This window comes from Macrobrachium rosenbergii, chromosome 16 (assembly GCF_040412425.1).
Source record: "Macrobrachium rosenbergii isolate ZJJX-2024 chromosome 16, ASM4041242v1, whole genome shotgun sequence".
Lineage (NCBI taxonomy): Eukaryota > Metazoa > Arthropoda > Malacostraca > Decapoda > Palaemonidae > Macrobrachium > Macrobrachium rosenbergii.
The window spans coordinates 26685343-26707454 of NC_089756.1; the positions used below are offsets into that span (position 1 = coordinate 26685343).

Genomic DNA, 22112 nt, shown 5'->3' on the forward strand with positions numbered 1-22112 from the left:
TGACCAGCCCTCGTTCACAGGCGGCATATAAATGAATAAAATCTGGGAAGCAACTTGTATGTTATGAAGTCAACAAAGTAAAATAAATAATTTACGGCATATAAACACCCAATAAAAAGAATTAGATGCAAAAATCTTTAATATTATATCTGTTATCACTGCGTTTGATCAATTTTAAATTTATCCTTAATTTTTGAAGCATCTGTCTACAAATACTCACTAGTCATTCATCGAAAAACATTTTAATCTAGAACGACTTAAAGATGAAATAAGTGTCACTAGGAACATCCAATGTCAAAACTATTTAGTGGTAAGCCAAAAGAGACAATGTTTTTGAGAGTTCAGTAACCTTCATTACCATAATGGGAATTTTAGAAACCGTTTCTGGCATCTGGGATTAATCCACTTTCTTTTAGTGTTTTTTCCAGAGCTGGGCTACATTAACGGCACTGGTTTGCCGTCCCGTTGACCAGTGAATAAAAAAACAAAAACCTTATGGAGGATATATATTAAAACACACCATCTGATCTATTTACATTTATTTTTTTGTAAGAAGTAAAAACTGAGCGTCCCTGATCAGAGAGAAGTGAGAGAGAAAAGCACACTTTAAATCTATCACTTAGAAGAATGACAAAGGGCTTTTTTCCAGGTAAAAAAGAATATATGTATATACGAATATTTTTATATATATATATGCATATAAAGAATGCAGAATACAAGCCATCTCCACTGCCTCAGAATAACCGACTGATGTATCAAGCTTTGAAGAAAAGAAAAGAAAAAAAAAAAAAAAAAAAAAAAAAAAAAACTCGATGTAAGTACTTGTTGGTAGGTGAGATGACGGTATTCCTATAATGATTTTTGTCATTCATTTTTCTAATATATATATTTATATATATATATATTTATATACTATATATATATATATATATATATATAATATATATATATATATATATATATATATATATATATATATATATATATATATATATATATATATATATATATATATATAATTTCCTGTATTCTTGAATGTCGATTGCTGCTAAAGATGAAAGAAGAGGAGCATACAGAGCCTAAAACAAACAGAGTTTACTTTTTCTTTTCTTTTCTGAAAGACGTCATTATTTGACCTAACATTTTTTTTTTAAGACTCCCTAATACAAGCAACGATGTCTAATCAACAAGTCTTAAAAGAGTTTGTACAGACTATGAAATTGCTTTACATTTACATGAGAAAAGTCGTAGAAAGTGAAAAAAGAAAATCTCGCACAGGTACAAAGATATACGGATTTAACGCAAGAGAACCTTTAATTCTTTGAGGACATAACTACGGGAGTTCAAAGAAGTCAGACTGGAATTCAAGAGCTAAACGACGTTAGGTAATATCTAAAGTTTAATCATGAAATCCCAAGAGCACATCTTTACGAATCCAGTCTTTCCTCCTGTTTACGGCCACTCCTATTTAAAAGAAAGTGATATAATGTACACCGAGTCTAAAACAGTCCTAGCAATATTGCTGTACCAATAATTAATTGAAACCCATTGCATCAAGTTGTATCATTCAAACGGGGCAAAATGATGATCGTCACCGATCTCTCGACTTTCCTTAACGTGTAGTTTCCATCATATCACAACTGCTACTTCAACAACGTAGCAAAAACACTTCTTGTATTTTACTAAAAAAGGGGAAACAATTTTTTAATCAACTATTCAACAAGTAATACCATGTAGTTTTGTGATTCACCTTCACTTAAATATGTAAGAATACAAGGTACATGCACAATGCTACACTACATGAATGAATCAAGACCCATACATTTGTTTATGTTCTTCAAATGTTAATGTACTCTATCTGTCAGAGTTCCTTCACATCTTTAGAAAAGTTTTCAGTATTGCTCTGAATTCTGTCATGCCTCCCGATTCTTCAGTATTACTGCTAACAATGAAAAAATCTTAACTATCTTATCAAAGCGAGTAACAAATATATATTTTTGGATTACATTCCATATAGTATGTACTGTAAATATTTTTTGGTCATGCAAAACCATAAAAAAGGCAAATCAGACTCGTACGTATAAGTAAATAAGTATTAAACTCATCTTCTCAGGAAGATGAGTATTCGAGTACCATCATTTAAAAAAGAAAGTACATAAATTCACGGCACGTAAACAAAACTGTTGACAAACAGTAAACAAAGTAGTGATACATTCTAACCATCACGCTGCAATTGAACATAAATATAGACCAACCAACAGATCACATTTTCTAAACAGCATAATCCAGCGAGACATGACAGCAACACTTTTTTGGAGGATTGCATCACCTGCAATCTTTTTATTTACCTCTTAAGCTTATCATTTCCATCACGAGTTTTATAAAAGTGAACAGTAGAAAAAGGCACGCAATTACAGCATAGAATTGTGGGAGGAGAGAGAGAGAGAGAGAGAGAGAGAGAGAGAGAGAGAGAGAGAGAGAGAGAGAGAGAGAGAGAGAGGTGTTCAAGGCAGAGAGAAAAGGGTTGGGGTAAATGGAGAATAAGACACAGAGAGAAAGAGAGAAATTTTTGCAATTCGTCTGTCACTGAATGGAATGATATGAAAAATAATATAAAAAATCCTACTATATTCTACTTTTTGCTACAGTTCCACACAAAAGGAGAAAAATCACAATCACACTTCTATATTTATTGAGATACTAACGATGCCTGCGGGGAAAAAACAGTTCCTAGGAAAATAATGTTGACAAATGATTTTCTTCAGGAAGAAAAAAGACATACTGTAGATATAGCTACTTTTTCTTGGCTTATCTATTGATCAGCAATGCTTGGAACACCAGAAGAGACCACTTGTGAGTCAACAGAAGGAAACAGAAAATTTAAGGAATAAGAAACAATTACAGGATTACACAGCATTATTAGGACAATGAGATAATGATTGTTTACCACGGGAATTTGTTTTGAAATGAGAGCAATTAGTCATTTCCTCTAAGATTTCTCTGCCATCCTTTGGTGTTCTGGTACAATTAAACTATACAATTAAAATAAAAATACTGTAGGCAAAATTCTATAATGAAATCCACAATTGAAAAAAATATCTGTTGTTTTAAGCAAAGCAATTATTTCGGCCTCACTGCATTGATGAAACAAGTTAAAGTTTACTCAGTACTGGATGCAAATTAAACTATCAAACACTTTTATCAGAGTCAGTGTTAAGCCACCGTACTACAGCATGAATAAAAACCCAAATAGAAATATTTCAAGTATTTTCGATATCGCACTCAGATTTAAGGCACATGTACCATTATGTGGCATAAGTAAACACGGTAGTGAATGAACGCAAATTTCTTCAGTAACTCACAGGAGTCAACTCTTAATATTTTTTTTTTACACTATTAGCCTAATCTTATGCCTAAGGAGTGGCAGATCTATTGCTTTTCACACGAACGTCAGAGTGTATTTTTACCCTGCATTAACAACTATCAACTACATATTACTAGAGAAAATTCAACAAATATTTGGGAGGTTTATATGCACAGGGACAATTAGAGATGTATCTTATGGTCCAAGTCTCTGGACGTGATGTCACGAGAGTGTGCTTCCTGTACCTTTTAACATCTTGCAGCTAAACTTTGCTACAAGTAGCCAATATGTGGCAAATTTGAAGGTGTGTATGTTTGCACTCATGCAGCCCCACTTAACACAAAAAAACTTCATGATTTCACTTCAGCCAGTAAAACTGATTACTTGTTACAGACTTTGATGGCAAGATGATAAAAGGTGTCAGATAATTCAATCATATGACACCACCTTGAGGAGGCTGAAAATCTTAGACCTGGCAAAAATACTTCAGATCACTAGTTTATGAGTTGGAAACAGCCTTTAGATAGGGCTAAAATAAATTTTGACAGTTAGAAATTGCTATAATTTCAGATAATAACCAATATGAAAAACCTATATTAATGAAGCCATGTATATCATTATCAAGATAGGAGACAAATACTGTATTGCTAAAATATCATTCAAGGTGAAAACTTGGAAAGTCAGAAGACCACAATATGCCCATATTGTTTTAACATATATACTACTAGATTCATCATATGTTTTCAACACATACAGAATTACCAAGATTATTAATATCTATATAAAGTCACTAATAGATACAAGAAACTTATGGCTAACTCAGAAGGACTCAACAAACCTCAAGACATATTCTACACTGGACTAGCAGGATTTAGTGAGAGTCAAAGGACCCAGCATTATGAAAAACACTAGCACCTTCTATCAAAGAGTTAAAATTAAGTTCACAGCTAAGCCTGAATTACTGGATATTCAGTTATGTAAAAAAAAAAGGTATATTTTTATGTATTACTAACTGCCATAGTACTGTACCTAGTCTGGTAACAGGGCTGTTGTTAGACTATGTTGGCCATATTCCAGCAAGGCCTTTGGCTCTTATGAGCAACTCCTAAGATAATAGCAAGTAATCATAATCTGATGTCCCAAGGGATACTATAACAACAACTAATTACTTGAAGCCATTATAATTAACTTCAAAGTACCTTCATGAATGAGAGGGCTTTTATTAACGAAAAACTTACAATCCAAATAAGTTCAAGGAACATTTATATAAAAACTGATTCTTAATGAGATGGTTCAATGGAAATAAAATTATCTGCAGTGGAAATCTCCTGATTAGTTTAGCCTTGTACTACTGTGGTATTTATCAATACCTATCAAGGCTGCCATAACTTCAACTTACTTTCGTGACAAAAGAGTAAGTCAAAAGTTCAAAATGAAAAGATCTCAAAACATAGACTGGGGAGTCAAGTTGTGGATTAATAAAAACATTTGAGAGACCACACACACACTGCATACGAATAAAATTGACTTGGGTGTGTTCAAATTTAAAGTCTCTTTCTAGGAGACGGCAACAATCAGCAAACCTGTACTGTATGGGCTTAATACTGAAAGGATACACTAAAAGACTTTTCCACTACAATGTGCAATAATTTCCATTGCAAGCTGTGTCATCAACAGTAAATATGACCACTAAAAAATAGCTTCTTGATTTACTTGTGTTATATCAATAAGAATCAAGCAAGCACACGAGTCAGACCATAAGTTCATGGATTCTACTATAATTCACGAATAGTTTTAAGACATTTCATCTCCTCTTCAGTGTGGTAAGTAACAGAGGAGACTAAGATGTCTCCAAACTGTGTGGATATAGACTAAAAAACTAAAACTTGTGATCTGATTACATTTATTACCAGCTCGATATCATGCTTTAGACATCCAAATCACATGACCTAATTCTTTTGTATTACCTCTTCACAAAATAATGGCAGCTTACCTTACCTCTATAAATGAAAAATCTAAGGTGAAATAAAAAACAGAACTAAAACTTCACATGGATTACAAGAAGTTTAATGGCTTTCAGAACTATTATGCTGTGTTAAACATCAAAGTTTACATAAAGCAAAACACTAACTCTGAATATCCTATTTTATTTTGGTTGTTCCTGTACCCTAAATACTCTCTTCAAAAATAATGTTATTCATTGATAAAGAACACTACTGTAAATAAATGGAAAATCAAAATAAAAGAAAGAAAGAAAGAGCTAAACCTCAAAATTGTTGATTAAATTACTTGCATAGTTAACTTTCTCCATAACCTCGGAGTCTCAAAATGTTTTTGAGAAGTGTTGTTGACTCAGGTGTTCTGCTAACTGATGATGTAACATGGGCCTAAATAATACTATAGAATGTCCTCTTTATAAAGTCAGTTATCATTATTTAAACTAGACCACAGAGGCAAGGCTCTTTATTCTACAGCGTCTTTTGAAGTAACCTAAAGCGTCACTTTATATCTAAAACACAATTACAGTTAATATAAGGATAACTAATGACAATTTTTCAAATTTAAATTAGCACCTCTTCCTTCTAAACTATGGAAGGTACAGTACATAAGTTTACTTCGTTTAACATCTTGTTCAGTTGAATAAAAATTGTATTATAATGTTACACTCCATGGTAAACCTGCTTTGCTTTACGGGTTTGAAATTTTCAATTATTCTGGGTTACAATTTTCTTGTTATAGAGAAAACTTTAACTAAACAATACAGTAATTGTTTTTACAAATTTGCAATTTTCTTTTGCCTTCAGAGAGAAATTTAGCCAAATAATAACTTTATGGAGTTACAATGTTTTTTTTTGTGTGTGTAATCAATAACTGACAACTAAGAAACCCTCCTGACTGGTAAGTGGTCCTCTTCAGGTGCTTTGCTTGATCAATAAGTATCACATTTGTCTCTACATTCTAAAATCTTCAGACAGTGCCTTGAAGCTAAAGGCAACAAATCATATGCTGCCATTTCAACATGAGTGTTTTAGTATGTTTGTGTTACATCCTACTCCAAATAGAGGTAAGAGAGAGAGAGAGAGAGAGAGAGAGAGAGAGAGAGAGAGAGAGAGAGAGAGAGAGAGAGAGAGGGACAATTTTTAGACACTTACCTGAAAACCCTCCATTATCAATATCACTATCGCTGCTACTACTGTACTACCCAATGCTCACTACTGTCATTACTACTTCTACTGCTAAGTTAAAACTGTCACAATATCTAGTAACGTCTTAGTTCAAACTGTGGTGTCATGACAAACATGGTTTAAGAATGCAATAGTTTGACTAACACTGTCTCTATAATAATGTCAACGAGGATTGAACACACAATAGAAAGGTGAAATGAAAAAAAAAATGGGCATATCTTGTCGTTTGCTAATGACTGAACGGACACTATTGTTATTTTTTCTTACTGGGGATAATAATATAGATCTTGTATGGCTAATCACAGCACTGCCTTAAATTACAACTATAAAACTTTATAAACTTTCCATCATATATACAAAAGTCACAGTGGATTCCATAAATTCATATACTTAGACCTGTGACATTTTAACTATTTGACATACACACCCTTAACATATAATGCCATACATTATAAAGGATTTATGCCACTAACTGTATAGTTATGCAAGTCTCCCACAGGAGACGATGATCAAAATTTCTCTTCATAACTAAATAACTATGTACGATCATGATGTGTGTTTTATGAATCCTAGGAGAGACTGGGCTCAACAATATGCCCAAGGCAAGCACTTTTGTCCCATACAACAGCTACCATAATAAACTATATAATCTATCTAATCTCTGGGATCATCAGTCATACGTCATTACCAATGCATGGTCTAAAGCCATTGAGTTACAAACTACTATAATTCAGTATATAAAAAATCTTTTAATAACATAAACAGAGGGAAATGAACATGCAAGTTTCTCGTCTTTCCTACTCCAGCAATGATGAGTGTGTGTGTGACCACACTCAAGTATACGTAAGACAAACCAGTTCTTACCCTAATTAGCACATTACATACAGGGTCATCATTTTTGCAATTACAGTTGCTAGATTAGTTTTGGGTTATGATGTTGGAACTGTAAGAAGCGTCTGTCGGGATGAAAATTTCTGAATTAGTAAGCCAGGTTCCAAAAGCCAAGCATTTAGATCCAGAAATACTATTTGTGGGAACAAATGCTTACCTTACAGAATTGCTGAACTCTAGTGCAAAGGAAAAAAAATCCAAGAAATAAACAAAACACTGGTTTGGGGCTCAGAAGTCCAAGCTCTTATATTCCTAAGATTTGTCAAAACCTTGTAACATTAAACAAAAAAATCAATCAAATACTGTTTTTATCCATTTACAAACTTCTCATTACTCCGATAATACACCAAGTAAGTTGACAGTGCATGAAGATACAAAAGGAAGCCATTAATTCAGATGTATTGCATTTCAAGTCAACCTACAACAACTTAAGTTAAAATCAAAATTAGCTTGTGCTAGACCAGCTATCAGAAATAATACAATGAAAAGACAACTCTTCCTTTGTCAGACAAAAATCTCGTCAGTGTGTCTGCTGACACACCGACAAGTCTGTGTGTCAACAGACTTTTGCTTCATTAGGCTCACAAAGACTCAGACCACAATGTGTTTTTGTTACCTATGAGTTCTTATACAGTAATGTTGTAATTATATTTTTCTTCATTTAAAACATTCCACTGACTAGACAACGACTAGCGAGGATTTCATTCTAAGATGACTAATTTAGTTGTAAATGGTGACCCTTGAACATGCTCCTTTGACTATCACACTGGCCCCTGTGAAGGGAACAAGAGCAAACATGCCACTAACAAACTTACTTGAACGGAGAGAAAAAACGACGTAGGGATTTCTTAAGCATCAATGTCATACAAAAACATCATTGTTTACAGTGATCAGGTATATGTACAGCATGTACATACACGCTTGTCGATATGTATGAATGGAGACATGAAATTAGTCGTTAAATGAAAGTGTTTGTATCTGTACTATTGGCGTATGTATTTACATGAGGATATACACTGTACGGTTCATATTTTAATCTCATATTCATATTATAGCAACCAATACCTTTTAATATAAATATATATATGTATATATATAAATAGAATTATACACACATATATAAGTATTACAGGAATTCCACCACCAGTAGATAAATATATGTTGTTAGCTTTGCAGTGAAAATGCTCTTCATATGTGTGTGTGTGTGTATTTGTGTGTCCGTGCATCGGACTGTATATGTACTATATTAAAAAAACAAGGTTCATTGCAAATGCACAAATGGAATTTTATCTTGGTATGCTGTTACAATATAGGTACATTTGTAGAGAATATATTAAAGTAATTTAGTTATTTTATATATACCTGTGCATATGTATGTATGACAGATATATATATATATATATATATATATATATATATATATATATATATATATATATATATATATATATATATATATATATATATATATAATATATAAATGCTGTAACATTTATATTTGGTGATAATTATGAAAATTGTCCACTTCATAACAATTCTGTAATTTTCCCCATGTAGGAACACAGGATGATATAGGGCACAATAACTGCATTACCACTATTAATTTTCGAAAATCAATTACTCAGTAACTAAAGATATAACAGGGAAAGAAGCATAAATTTCTAAATTTCCCCCTGGGGCAATGATACCGGGAAAGAAACTACATAGTTTTCAAAGGCAATGACATATCAGATCTCATAATCAATGAAGTGTTACCTTTTAACATAAAAATATCTTTCCTGATTTTTAAAGATGTCCTTCCCTCTTCTGTGGTTCCTTTTTCATCTCTCTGGTTTGGTTTATCCTCAGGTTTAAGATCTCTTCTATAAAGTTTTACAACAGAATTACTTGTTTCAAAGCAGTATTCCTGCCATGTGAAAAACAACCATAAGAATCCTTACTCAGTGGAGTGCTTACCTGTCTTCAAATTGGTTTCATGTAATGACATTTTAGTGTAGATTTTAAAAAATTGCAAGATAAATAGATACATGTGTGCATATGTTTTACATGTATTGTATATGTAAGTGCATATATACATTTACATAGATATATATTTATTTACTTCTTCATTTATTTGTAAAATGCATGTATACATACAGCGTATATGTATACATACATATACAATTACTATGCATACAAATTGTAAGTTAATATGTTTATTCATCTATATTTCTATGTATCTTTGCCCATGTATATCATTCATATACATATACATATGTCTGAGTATATCTGTGAATAAAATAAATATATATATACATGTATGCATATATTCATATATGGATGTTTGTTAGTTTGAATGTATATGAATGCATATATATATAAATGTATATAAATATATATATGTACATATACTGTATATGTAAAAAAGTATGTATACTTAAATATGTACTACATACTGTACACATGTGCATGTACTGTTCAGTAATGATATATAAATATACATGCATACATGTTTATACATATTTATATAAAACTATGTTTGGCAAGTTTTGATAATTTTATTTCTGGCACATAGCATAACGCTCAATGACATCAAGTTACAGCTTTTCTGAGCATTTATTTTTTTGGCATTCACTAACTTGGATGGCACACAATCTCAGCTAGTCAGGTGAACAGCATTATCCAAACTAGCTTGGTTTCTAATGTCACTAAGACTCAGGACCCGGAGGTCGGGATCTTTTTCTTCCTCTTATAAAACATCTTTGTCCAGCAGGTAATGCACTTCCCTTGGGTTGCGACCGAGAAACACCTAACTGCAGTCCAATCGTAGCAGGCTGACCCATTGACCTTGGCACCACTGATTCAGGATGAGGTGAACGGAGCCTACTTGCTCCTGTCTTAAGGGTCCAGAACTGGTTTCTCTCTGGCCAAGGATGCCACTGTTCATTATACTTAGGCTGGAAAGGTTGATTGTCTCTTGAATGAGCTTCCATTACGTGTGCTGAATGAGGAGGGCTATTAAAATCAACCCTCAGTTCCCCAAGTGAACTAAATGGGTTAACTTGGTGCGAGAGCTCACTCATGGAAGAGGAGACTGGTGAGCAAATTGGAGCTGAGAGGGTAGTTGGTGATGGCTGTGGAGAAAAACTGCCACTTCCATTCCCTGAACTCCTGGCCTGGGATACTGAGGTACTGCTGGGTAATGCACTAGCCTCACTCATTGGGGAAGACAAAACAGGAGAGGGTGAGGGAGAGGAAGAATAAGGGGATATTGTGGCTGAAAGTGCAGCCATTGCTTCACTTCCAGAAGAAATATCAGGAGAGGGCAATTCTGGTGGACCACCTTCTAATGTAAAGGAATCACTGCTTGATGCTAGTGTATCATCATCATCCTTGTCTGCAAATGATAAGGGAGGAGGAACATGAGGCATGTAACTGAAGACTAAGGTATTATCGCGGGCTGTAGATGGCCCTGAGCCAGATGTTGCTAATGGAGAAGGTCCTGATGAAAGCCTAGAAGTAGCAGATACCTCTTCACTGGAGCAGACAGAGCATGAAGTAGAATCCATATCAAGCCTTCCACCTAGTTCAGGGACATTGTCAAAACTAGCCATGAGAGACTGAGTAACAGAGTCATCAAGGCTTACTTTCCTTCCTCCACCAGCACTTATCTTTCTACTACTACTCCACTGAGACTGCCTCACTGCTTGCTGTGTTATTGGAACATGTTTTTCATCTGCCTCAAGTGACTCTAGCCCTGCTGAAATACTGTCACTGTTACTGTCATCATCATAATACGCTTCTGCGAGTGGGGCTTCCCTTTTCACTGGCACTTCATTAATTCTACCACTATCTGGCTCTGTTGTAGGACTGTAACTGGTAGAAGATGATTCCTCAAGAGTGATACTTGGAGGTACCTGACGCAGATCTGTAATAGAAACTTTGTCCTCTGGCTCATCAGGTGAAGGTCGTTTCAAATTGGGGTTATATGTGTCTTCATCGTGAGGATAAGAGGGTAAATTGGATGATGACATCTCATCCTCTACTTCATAACCATTAATATTTATACTGGGAATGGTGTATGAAGCATCTACCCGCACATCTGGTATACCAGGGGACACAGGAGGAGTGTCTGAAAATTGCATCATCATAAATTACAGTGTGAGCTCCATTCATGAATGATTTTCCAGTAATATTTAAAAAAAGTAAATGCATAACAAAATTAATTTTTAACATGGGAAAGGCATTTTGTAAAAGCAATCACTGAATAAAACTCAGGTTCCACTAGTATATACTGTATAAGATTCATCCAAGATCAAATAAGTTTATCTAAATTTTGCAAAATCCTCTTAAGAAAGAAATGTTGTATGGTACTGTTTTATAAAAAAAATTAATAATTGCATTCCTCATAATTATAATTTTTGTAATTTATACGTCAGATTTCCTTTTAGTTATAGGACTTACAGTATAAACAGTATACAAACTCATGCAATAAATGGGAACCAAGTGACTTGTGTAACACAGAAACAGCTGTTTCATGGATAAATATTGCTCTATGAATATCAATTATTGCAGCAGTAATTATTCCCATATAAAGTACTCATAGAAAAGCATGCAATGTTAACAAAAATAAGATTCTCTGAAAAAACAAATGCTCTATAAAAAATTATCACCAGAACCATTTAAGATTTGAGATTGCGTGCATCACTAAAAACAAATGACACCTGTATGCATAATTGCCTGTTGCCATACAGATTGTCAAAAGAATAAAATTTGCTGCATAGATAATGGTTATGCAAAAACTAGTCACCATAAACCAATCACATACACTTGTAAGTATGGTTATCATTTGTAATAGTATTCTATGTGAGACTAGTTGCTCATCTATGAAAAGCTGATGACCAAAGAACATATTTTACACCAGTAAGTGCTGTTGCAAAATAGTCAGTATTTCAAGACTGGCAGGATACCCAATATTGATAAAACAGTCTTTTAATTAAAACTTAAACAATACATGTAAAGTGGCATAAATGCAGTGTCAGTTTTAGCTGTGAATTTTAGAAGAGGGTGATAACAGAACATGGCAGTAAAATTGTTGGGATCTTTGAATCCACAGGCAACAGGCAAAATTACAGGAAAATTAACTGTTTTCCATGAACATGAAATGTAAGCAAATAATTTTTGGTCATTTGAGGAGATGCAATCTTATTTTATTCCCATTGCTTTTCTAAGTGTCCACAACTGTAATATATAATACAAATTTCCATAAAATATTGGAAAAAATGTTAAAATTTATAAGGCCCTCCAAAGCCTATTAATTTTTTCACTTTCATCTTTTTTGATAAAGTAATATTGTGCGGGTTTTTATTGTTAATATAATTTGGGTATTCAAGTCACTTGCTTAACAGAAATGGATCTCCTCCAACCCACCGAGCATGGAAGGGCTAAAAATGGGTGTTGTATAGAGTCAACCTCATAAAATTCCTGCTGCAAACTACTGTACATATTAAAGTCTGACTTGAGAAAACAATAAATTAGTTATTAGGTTACTTACCTGCTGTCAAATATACCTTACATTTTCGTGCCATTAGGTGTGATCTGCATTCAAAATAAACTAAAGAATAATGCTTGGCTGACACAGATCGACTGTCTATAATCACCAGTTTCCAACCAGGTGCTGCTGGAATGTTCACATTCTTGTTAGAATTCTTCCTGACAACTCACTATGATGTGGGGAGGATGAGTGGGTTTCCACTTTAACAGTAGATAAGTATCCAAATAATTAATTTTATCACAAAAATTTTCATTATTTTCGACAAGTCTTACCTACTGTTAAAGTTAGCTGACTACCAAATCGAAAGAAGTTGGTGGGTTAGTGCAGCCAAAGAAACATCCACTCAGTCAAGCAAACTAAAAGGATTTTTAGAAAAGATAAAAGTTTCTGAACATTCTTACCTGTTGTTAGATCCTCCCTGATAAGTACTGCTGCCCACAGTGGATCCACAGCAAGGTGCAAAGTCCTCATGGTGACACTTGCCGGAGGATCTTTCCAAGGAATTCTTTCTCATAGAGTACTAGTGACTCATGTGCCAGAGTTGAAAGCCCACAACCAGCAGTCTAATACTAAAGCTAACAACTACCTTCATATATGAAGGTATGCTCCTATACACCAATGTGTACCTTTATGCCCCCCAAACTCAATACCTAGATTCATAAAAACTTAAAAGATAGGAGAGAAATTAGATTCCCTTCTATTTTGTTCAGGAGAAAATCGTCCCTGCCACAACAATAAGACTAAGAGCTTTACAATTCTCATAAAATTTTGATGTCTCACCAATATATAAGGCAAAAACTGAGTTACACCTCCATTGAGCTGCACTGCTAACCCTCTCTGGTGAGAGGTTTTAGATTAATCAAAAGGTGTGCTTATGGCATGAATGATGTGAAGTTTTACTTTAAAAAATGGTAAAATATCAGGATTCAACTCTGCACATGCTGAATTAATTAAGCATTCTTGGACATAGATGTGTTTAGCCTCCTAATACCAAAGAATAAATTCTTAACTCCTCTTAACGGTTTAAGTCCTTCCAAGTAAATCCTTAGATCTCTAACTGGAGTTAGCAGAACTCCCTCTTCATTGCTACTAAAGCAATTAAATTAGCCACCATCACAAATGGGAAGGGCTTTTGGTTTCACATTTCTAGCCCTAAACAAATGAAAAACAAGAGACAGGATCCTCTTGAAAAAGCCCACATTATTTACTTATAAGGGCTTGAAGCTTCATCATTGCAAGAACTAAAAGAAAAAGTGTCTTCAAAGTTAAGTTCTTAAGGGAAGCTTTATCCAGAAGCTCAAACTGAGGTACCATAATGTCAAAAGCTTCAGGATTACATGTGTCGCAGAACTGAAGACAAAATAAGAGTGATATCCTTTTATCGCTAAAACAGGTTACTTCACATACCTGGGATACTGGAAGAACTTAATCAGGTTACCTACAGAGGTATGGGCCCTGGATATCCGTCAGGATAGGGACCATGGTTGATAAACTGACCATTGTTGTTGATACAGTCAAGTAGTTGAGGGCCTTCTAGACTTAGGATGGATGTCCTAGTGGCTCTTGAAAAGCCTCTAGCTCCTGTACGACACTTGAAATTCTACAAGCAGCCAGATGAAGCATGTAGAAACTCTGATGGAATCTTCACAAAATGAGACTGTCTGAGAAGATCTTTTCTGAATGGCATCAACTGCCTAGACCTGAGGATCCTGGCATGGAGAGCAATAAACTGGGAGTTTATTGTCATGAACAGATCCATGTTTGGGGCTCCACAAAGGTTTCACAACTTCTGACAGACTTGGGGATGAAGAGACCATTCTGCCCTTTCCAGCTGAGTTGGTCTGCAATAACACTGTTTATCCCTGGGACAAATGTAGTAGAAAAATTATGTTCATGGACTTGGTCCACACGGAAAGTTACTTCTCTAGTAGCCTGAACAAAACTCTTGATTTTGTGGCCCCCTTCAGTAAAAAAGGGGTTGAATTGTCAGTGCAGACTATGATCACCTTGTCTCTGACTGTATATATGTTCTGCTAGGGTAATACCACCAAAGCTCTAGGTTGTTTATATGCATCTTGCTCTCCTCTACATTGTAATTCCTTTGCATTTTGATGTTTCCCAGAATAGATTCCCAACCTAACCACGATGCATCTGAGGGCAACGCGAGGTCTGGGCTCTTGAGGTCTAGAGGCAGACACATCAGCAGTCTGACCAACCTCCCCACCAATGAAGAGAACTCAAACGATCTAAAGGAACTACCCATGGAGTAGAGTCTGGAGGATGACACAATATATGAGAATGGTGCTAAGAGTGAGCTATGTAAAAGAATGATATAGGCTACTGATGTCATAAAAACTTCTGCCTCAGCATTAGAAGACAGAGCTGAAGGATTGAGAGAAGCAACACTGGAAGAAGATAGAGAAACCTTATGGCCAGACCGCCCTTTACTTTCTTCACAATGAGAAGATAACTCACACTCATGACCCCTAAGGTAACACACACACACACACACACAATGCATGACCATCCTCCCCAACCAGATACATTCGGTTTACACATAACTCATTCCTACAGAACCTAATGCTTCTATCTCCTCTTGCTGTAGATGACATAATGCCAAACAGAAAATAAGCACAATACCATACAGGAGAAAATCAGCTAAAATATAGTAAAAAATTAGTAAAGCCAATTCACATTGTATGAATGAGGATAAGGCAGGAAGCATTCTGACAAGAATGTAAACATTCCAACACCACCAAGTGGAAAACAGGTGATTGTAGATAACCCATCCAGGTCAGCCAAGCATCATTCTATGGTTTACTCTGAGAACCGATTGCACCTAATGGTGCAAGGATGAAAGCTAACTCTTACCATAGGTAAGACTCATCCCATATAATACGGAACTGTTGGAATGCTTTTACCATTTGTAATACAGTAGTTAGGTGTGAAGAAGATAGCATGGAGGATTCTTATAGTTAAAACTGGATAGCATCTTCATTCTGAAGTTAACTCTCTCTCAAAATGCTCTGCATCTATAAAGGTTTTAAATCTAATCCAAGGTGTACAGAACCGATTCACAAATATGATAATTTCATGTTGCATTTGTTACTAATCATGTGCAGATCCAGAATGTCCATCAAAGAAATTTGTTGAAGCATTATTTTAACAATGGTTAAAGCTAGAAAATACTGTTTGGCATCTGAACATCACTACGAAGCAAATACAGTATCCACAAAAGATTAAGATAAATAAGAAGCAAGTGCTGTACCACCTCAGAAGATACTGTCACAAGAAATAGGAAGCACAAAAAAAATTTTTGTAAACCACTGATCCTTACTATTATCTTTAGGGGAAGCTTCAAGAAGCTCTCTTTGTCCTCGGAAAGTGAAGTTTGAAGGAAGCGACGACATTTTGCTTAATGGTTTGTGGAAGTACTTGCCACTGTTGAATTTTGCTTTGGCCGTTTCGTTAACATCCTGAAATGTTAAATTACTTATTAGTTACTGTTTTATGATCATTCTTTTTTCCCTAATATCCTCAAATTTTATAACTGCTCTACTGTATAGTAATATTATCCTAAAAGGAGTGCAATATAAATGACAAGAGATACAACTTTTCAAAGAAAGGTATCTAAAGACAAGAAAAATTGGTGCTGTAAACCAACATACTCTACCATCAAAAATATGAATACAGTTTTGAAATAGAATTGCAAAACTGCAAGCTTACGATTGATAATGTCTCATATACCACAAAAAATTACCTTGAAAGTTTAGAAAGTAAAATTTCTATTAAATAATCTCTTTCTAAAACATAACTGAATGTACAACACATACTCTGTTATGCAGTTGACCCCTGGTATTTGCGGGGGATGCATACCACTACCCCCTGCGAATAGCTAAAATTGGCAAATACTCAAAACTCCTCTAAAAATGCTTATGACTGCCTATTTTGATCATTCAAAACATCAAAAATCCCTCTAAAAATACTTATAGTGCCTGAATATTTTAATAGTTTTGTCACAAAAAGTCTCGGAATTTATATGAAAATACTGTACTGTACAGTAATTTGTGAATATTTCTCTATGAAAAAGACCTTGAATAGGCAAATTTTCCGCAAATAATGTGTATATATGTTCCACAGAGAAATCTGCGAATAGGTGAAGCCCTGAATCTGGAACTGCAACTAGGAGGGGGTCCACTGTACAGTGCTCTGTAAATTTATTCAGATAAACATTATTGTACACGATGACAGGAACTTTCTCAGCTACAATTCCTTAAAAAGTTTCATTGGATAAACTAATAATGCTGAAGATTCTTACAAAGTTTCCTTGTGGGGGAACCTTTCCAAGAAGTGACATTCATTGTTGGTTGAATATTTGGCAGTCACATAAAAAATGTTGGATTGGAAGTGCCACTCTGCATTCTATAGATCAAAGCACTGGTTGCAAAATACCCATGGGCAAAACAAGTACAGTATGACCATTTCAAAGACAGGATAACATTACCTGTACTGTACAGCAATGTGGCACTCTTTAAGAAGTTAAAAACACCATAAACTAATCAGATTAAATCTTATCTTGTTTGATTAGTTTTCATTAGATTCATTATTACATACGGCTTATCATTTATTAAAGATGACAGGTTTTATTGTAGGCATTTTTTGTTACTGTCCAAACAATGGTAAAAATAAGCAGACTTACCTTAGCAACCTGTTGGGCTAACTTTTGGTTTGCAATATTTTCTTGCATTTCGGCTATTTCCTCTTCCTCCTGTGCTAGCTGCCTTTCAATTTCAACTTCTAGGTCATATTCATCCTCCATCTGGATTGGAAAATGAAATAGAATAAATTTACCACTAGAAAACTATAACTTTATGCATAGAACAAACTGTGCTATGTGTGGAATAGACTTCAGTATAGTGTATGGTGCAGACAGATACCAAAAAACCTACAATCAGCCACATCTTTAATAACAAAGATATTATGCTCCATAAATAATTAAGAAAACTAAGATGGCACTCAGAGAATGTGTCATCCTTAAAGACTGCTCAAAGTGGTTCTTTATAATAAGTGAAAATTGATAAGTATCAGAAAGCTCTTCCATCAGTATTATTTGAAAATTCATTCTCTCATAAGATTTGTAAAACTATGATGGTTAACTTAAATGATAAATACTAACAAGGAAGAAAGCAATAGATAGGCTTATTAACTGACATATCTTTACCTTACCACATATGAAAATTAAAACAATCACAATTATTATTCTGTACTTCTTGGTATACAAAGTACACTCTCGTATTAGTCTGCCAACAAGTATCAGTTGACACCAGAAATTAGAGACGAAGAATTTAGTAATCTATTATAAATATTATATCCTGCTTGAATGATATAACATTTAAATGATATTGACATCTACCTCAGCACACTGATATACCTTAAGAATACATTAGTATATGTGGTCTACTGAACCATAAAATCACAGTAACAGTAATGGGATTAAATTTGACTTGAAATTTGGAAAATATTATAAGCAAATATTCAATTACAAAAATTAACTAAAAATTCTGAATTACAAAAATCAAGGTTCTAATGATCTATGGAGTATATAAACCTCAATGCAAATTCTGAATCCCAGAAACTTAACAATTAATTGCCAAATTATGGGGTGGGAAAGGGAGTGTGGGCTTGTAGTGGACATTATACAGTACCTTGTTGGCAAGTTTCAACTAAAGCTATACATTCTTATTTCCAATAAGTACAAAAGGTGCCACTAACTGGAAAAAAAAAGGGTGCATAGCTCCCCTTGACATAGACAACATTCAGAATGACAAGTCACATTATGGGTGAATTGGTCCGCCACAAGAACACACATATAATTCTACTTTGGAAAGGACAGATAAAAATGTAATAAGAACTGGATTAAAATAAACTCAGTTTAAGCTATTAATAAAGATGTTTAATCTTTTAAAAATGATAAGTTTGCTAGTGCACAACTCATTCTGACCCTCACTAATCTGAGCTTGGGTGACAAAAGATCTTAATTTGGGTTTTTTGAATTGGACAGACTATAGCATTTGTGTGAACGCTTTTTGGGTTAGTAGCTTTCAAGTTATATTAACAATTTATAAAATCCAGAAGCGATGGATCTTCTGGTAAAGCATGACATTAAAATAAATTTAAACACAAATTAGTATGCACATGCAAAATGATATGGTGAAGGGGGAGGGAGGCATTAGATCAGAAGGGAGGGGGTGGGAAGTTGAAGGGGTCTCTAACAGATGGTGGGGCATCAGATTAGTGAGGGACTTTATCTTTTTTATCTTTACCCTGAGCAGTCGCGCAAACTCGGCCTCCTCTTCCTCCTGAAATCAGAATGTTTGAAGTGTCAAAGGCTGTTCTGTATTGGCACAACCATTATTATACTCAAGTGGGTGACATTGGCATAGAGACTGAATTGTCATCTGTACATCTTGTCAAGCGTTGCATCCAAGCGTCTATGCCTGTCTTTCACACTTGAGTGTCCCATAAGCCACCTTTCAGGGGGACAAGTGTATACATAATGGCTACCAGCAACACTCTGTCCTTAAATGCGTGAAAGCAAGTCATTAAGAGTCACACTTATCTGTAACTGCTTAAATCTAACAGCCAACACAAGGAATCATTTAAAAGACCCTTCAGTTGGCAGATATGAAGACTAGCCTCAACTGACAACTTTCAGTAAGAGCTGCATGCAACATGCATCATCTGTTACAAGGTATATGACACTTTTGTGAAGGATGTACAATGTGTGTAGTAAATAGTAAAAAAGGAGAAATGTTTTTTACACTAAGTACAATATTAATGAGTAATTTAGGAGCAGAATTCAGGAATATAAGCCCCACCAACCTGTAAACAAAAACTGAGATGACAAATAACTATAAAGAGAAAAAAGACATATTGGAATATGTTTTATATCACATAATAAAATATTCGACAATTTTAATTAAATTGTGTATACCAGACACTTGTTATCTTTTTACAAAATAAAACCTATCTGAATATTACAGAGCAAAAAGAAATATGACACGAAGCTCCAGTGAAATAATCTGGTGAACCATAATTTACATACTTGATATATGCCACCTTGGAATTCCTCACTTAACATATTCAGCATCTGGATTTTATAGTGGTGATCATACTGAATATAAAGACTAAAAATAACAAGTAAACCAAAGCATGTCCACTCCTCACTTAAAATATCATATAAACAAAGACCCTAAAAGAAACCCAACTTTTATAGGAGGATTACAAGCCATAAAAGACAATCCAAAACCTTTAATCAGATGTGGTCTAAATGCACAAGCAGTTAACTTTTTGGTAAAAAGATCTGAGTCCTGTACCTTTACTTACCCTACCTCTAAGAATATACTGTATACTTACCTCTCGGAAGATATTATATATCAATCCAAGATTAACTTGACAGCCCAAGTAGAAAAATAGTGGAAGATTAAAGAAAGAACAATCTACATAATATTATCAGGCCTACAGCAGAAACAGATGACATCTAAGTCAGAGATCAGAAAAGTTCTGAGGAGACTGAGGTATTGTTCCTGAAGGTTACAAGAGTGGGTAAAGTATAAACATATACATACCAATTCTTTTTGAAAATTGATCAGAAAAAAAGAATTTTCATGTTGGAAGTTAACTAATCCACATAAAAAATAACAAAATAACTTGAGAAAAGCCTGGCCACTCTGACAGGATTCTTAATATAATTTCTTCTAGTTCCAAATAATTGGATGAGCATTTTAATACAGCAGATATAATATATACCTAAAATATCACAAATAACAAAAATTATCTAAGAAAAGGAACTACAAAACTCATGGAATACTCCCAAGGTGTTAGCTCTGGTCGTTTCCAAAGGGTTTCTCAATGATGGGTTTAAGTTATATAGATGCAAGTTGGTGAATTGCTTATACTCTGTGGATACATCTTCTAAACTATATTAATGTGGATACACCTTTTATACTATATTAATTTTTCAAAATTCATTTAGATATTAATTCTTATCTCGTAAGTACATTTGCATGGTTTATTATTTATGCAATATCCTTTAGACTGCTTTTGTAAATCATATTTTTCACATTTTTTATTCACATATTTCTCAGGAAATTTTGTCATAAGTATGGACATAGAAATTTAATTAGCTCATAAGTTACAGATAACATACCTGAGCGGTAAGAGAGGCAATTAAAGGAACAATGAATCCAGTTACAGTATACAGTTTTATGTACTATAATGATAATGTGTGAAGATAATCATACTAACATGTGTAATTTATTTGTATTGCTACTGATCAAAGGAAGGTATTGGACAGCTTGCTTCTCCATTATTCCCATGTAAACAAAACTAATCTTTAGCTATGGGATGATGAACGTGTGTGCTCTCACTTTTTCTACCAAGGCAAGATGCCAAAAGATGCCAGAATAAGTTCCAGTGTGCCTTCATACGACCAGTCATCTGACTATGCACAAAACACTCTTTAAGTATTAGATACCCCTATCAAAGGAATAAATGACTTAGATTTAAACCCTAGGCAAAAGGGCTTTAATACAATTGAAGTCAGATTTACATCTACTGAACACTGCAAGATTCAGAGCTGGTGTTCCACAATGGACAATGTTGCTTTCTGTCGTAAAAAAGTATAAAGGCCAGGGTTGATAACTGATTATTTGTAAAATTTTGTTATTGCCAGTGATGAACAAAAATTAATTTATAGTGTTGGATTTAGGTATAAGCTACAAAAGCTGCAACTAAGGGTCTCCAAATTTGCAGGAACCTCACATAATTTAAAACTTTTTGAGGGAGTTAAAAATATAATATGGCTTTTTATGTGTACTATACTGTATTTTTTTTTAAAGTAGTGAGTACCACACTTTTCTCTAGTTTTAAAATTATATACTGTATTTACCCTAGGAAACTAAATAAAGTCCAAGAACAACGCCTTGGGCTTCTATACTTTCAAATTTGTTTCAGCAAATTTGTAATTTTTAATTTGCACTTTTCATGTTCCATGAGACATTTGGTTCCAACTTGATTTAGTAGCCATGCCTATAAACTGTATGCATTATAAAAGACCTTCATGAACATCAGGACACAA

At 34.2% G+C, this 22112-nt stretch overlaps 1 protein-coding gene across 14 annotated transcripts in view; it reads right to left on the reverse strand.

The window, feature by feature from the left end:
- Nucleotides 1-8944: 8944 nt before the first annotated feature.
- The window catches only part of Ca-alpha1T (Ca[2+]-channel protein alpha[[1]] subunit T), a 132792-nt gene continuing 119624 nt past the window's right edge, over nt 8945-22112 (reverse strand). For 12 of the 14 annotated variants that reach the window (XM_067118708.1, XM_067118700.1, XM_067118707.1 and 9 more), the window contains 4 exons: nt 19297-19332; nt 17673-17792; nt 16311-16449; nt 8945-11551 (listed from right to left, as the gene is read on the reverse strand). In XM_067118708.1, the coding sequence (XP_066974809.1) occupies nt 10128-11551; nt 16311-16449; nt 17673-17792; nt 19297-19332 (1719 nt within the window). In that variant the 3' untranslated portion in view covers nt 8945-10127. Of the gene's footprint in view, nt 11552-16310; nt 16450-17672; nt 17793-19296; nt 19333-22112 lie in introns of those variants that run through there. The other 2 variants (XM_067118699.1, XR_010855665.1) reach the window with 2 other exon arrangements.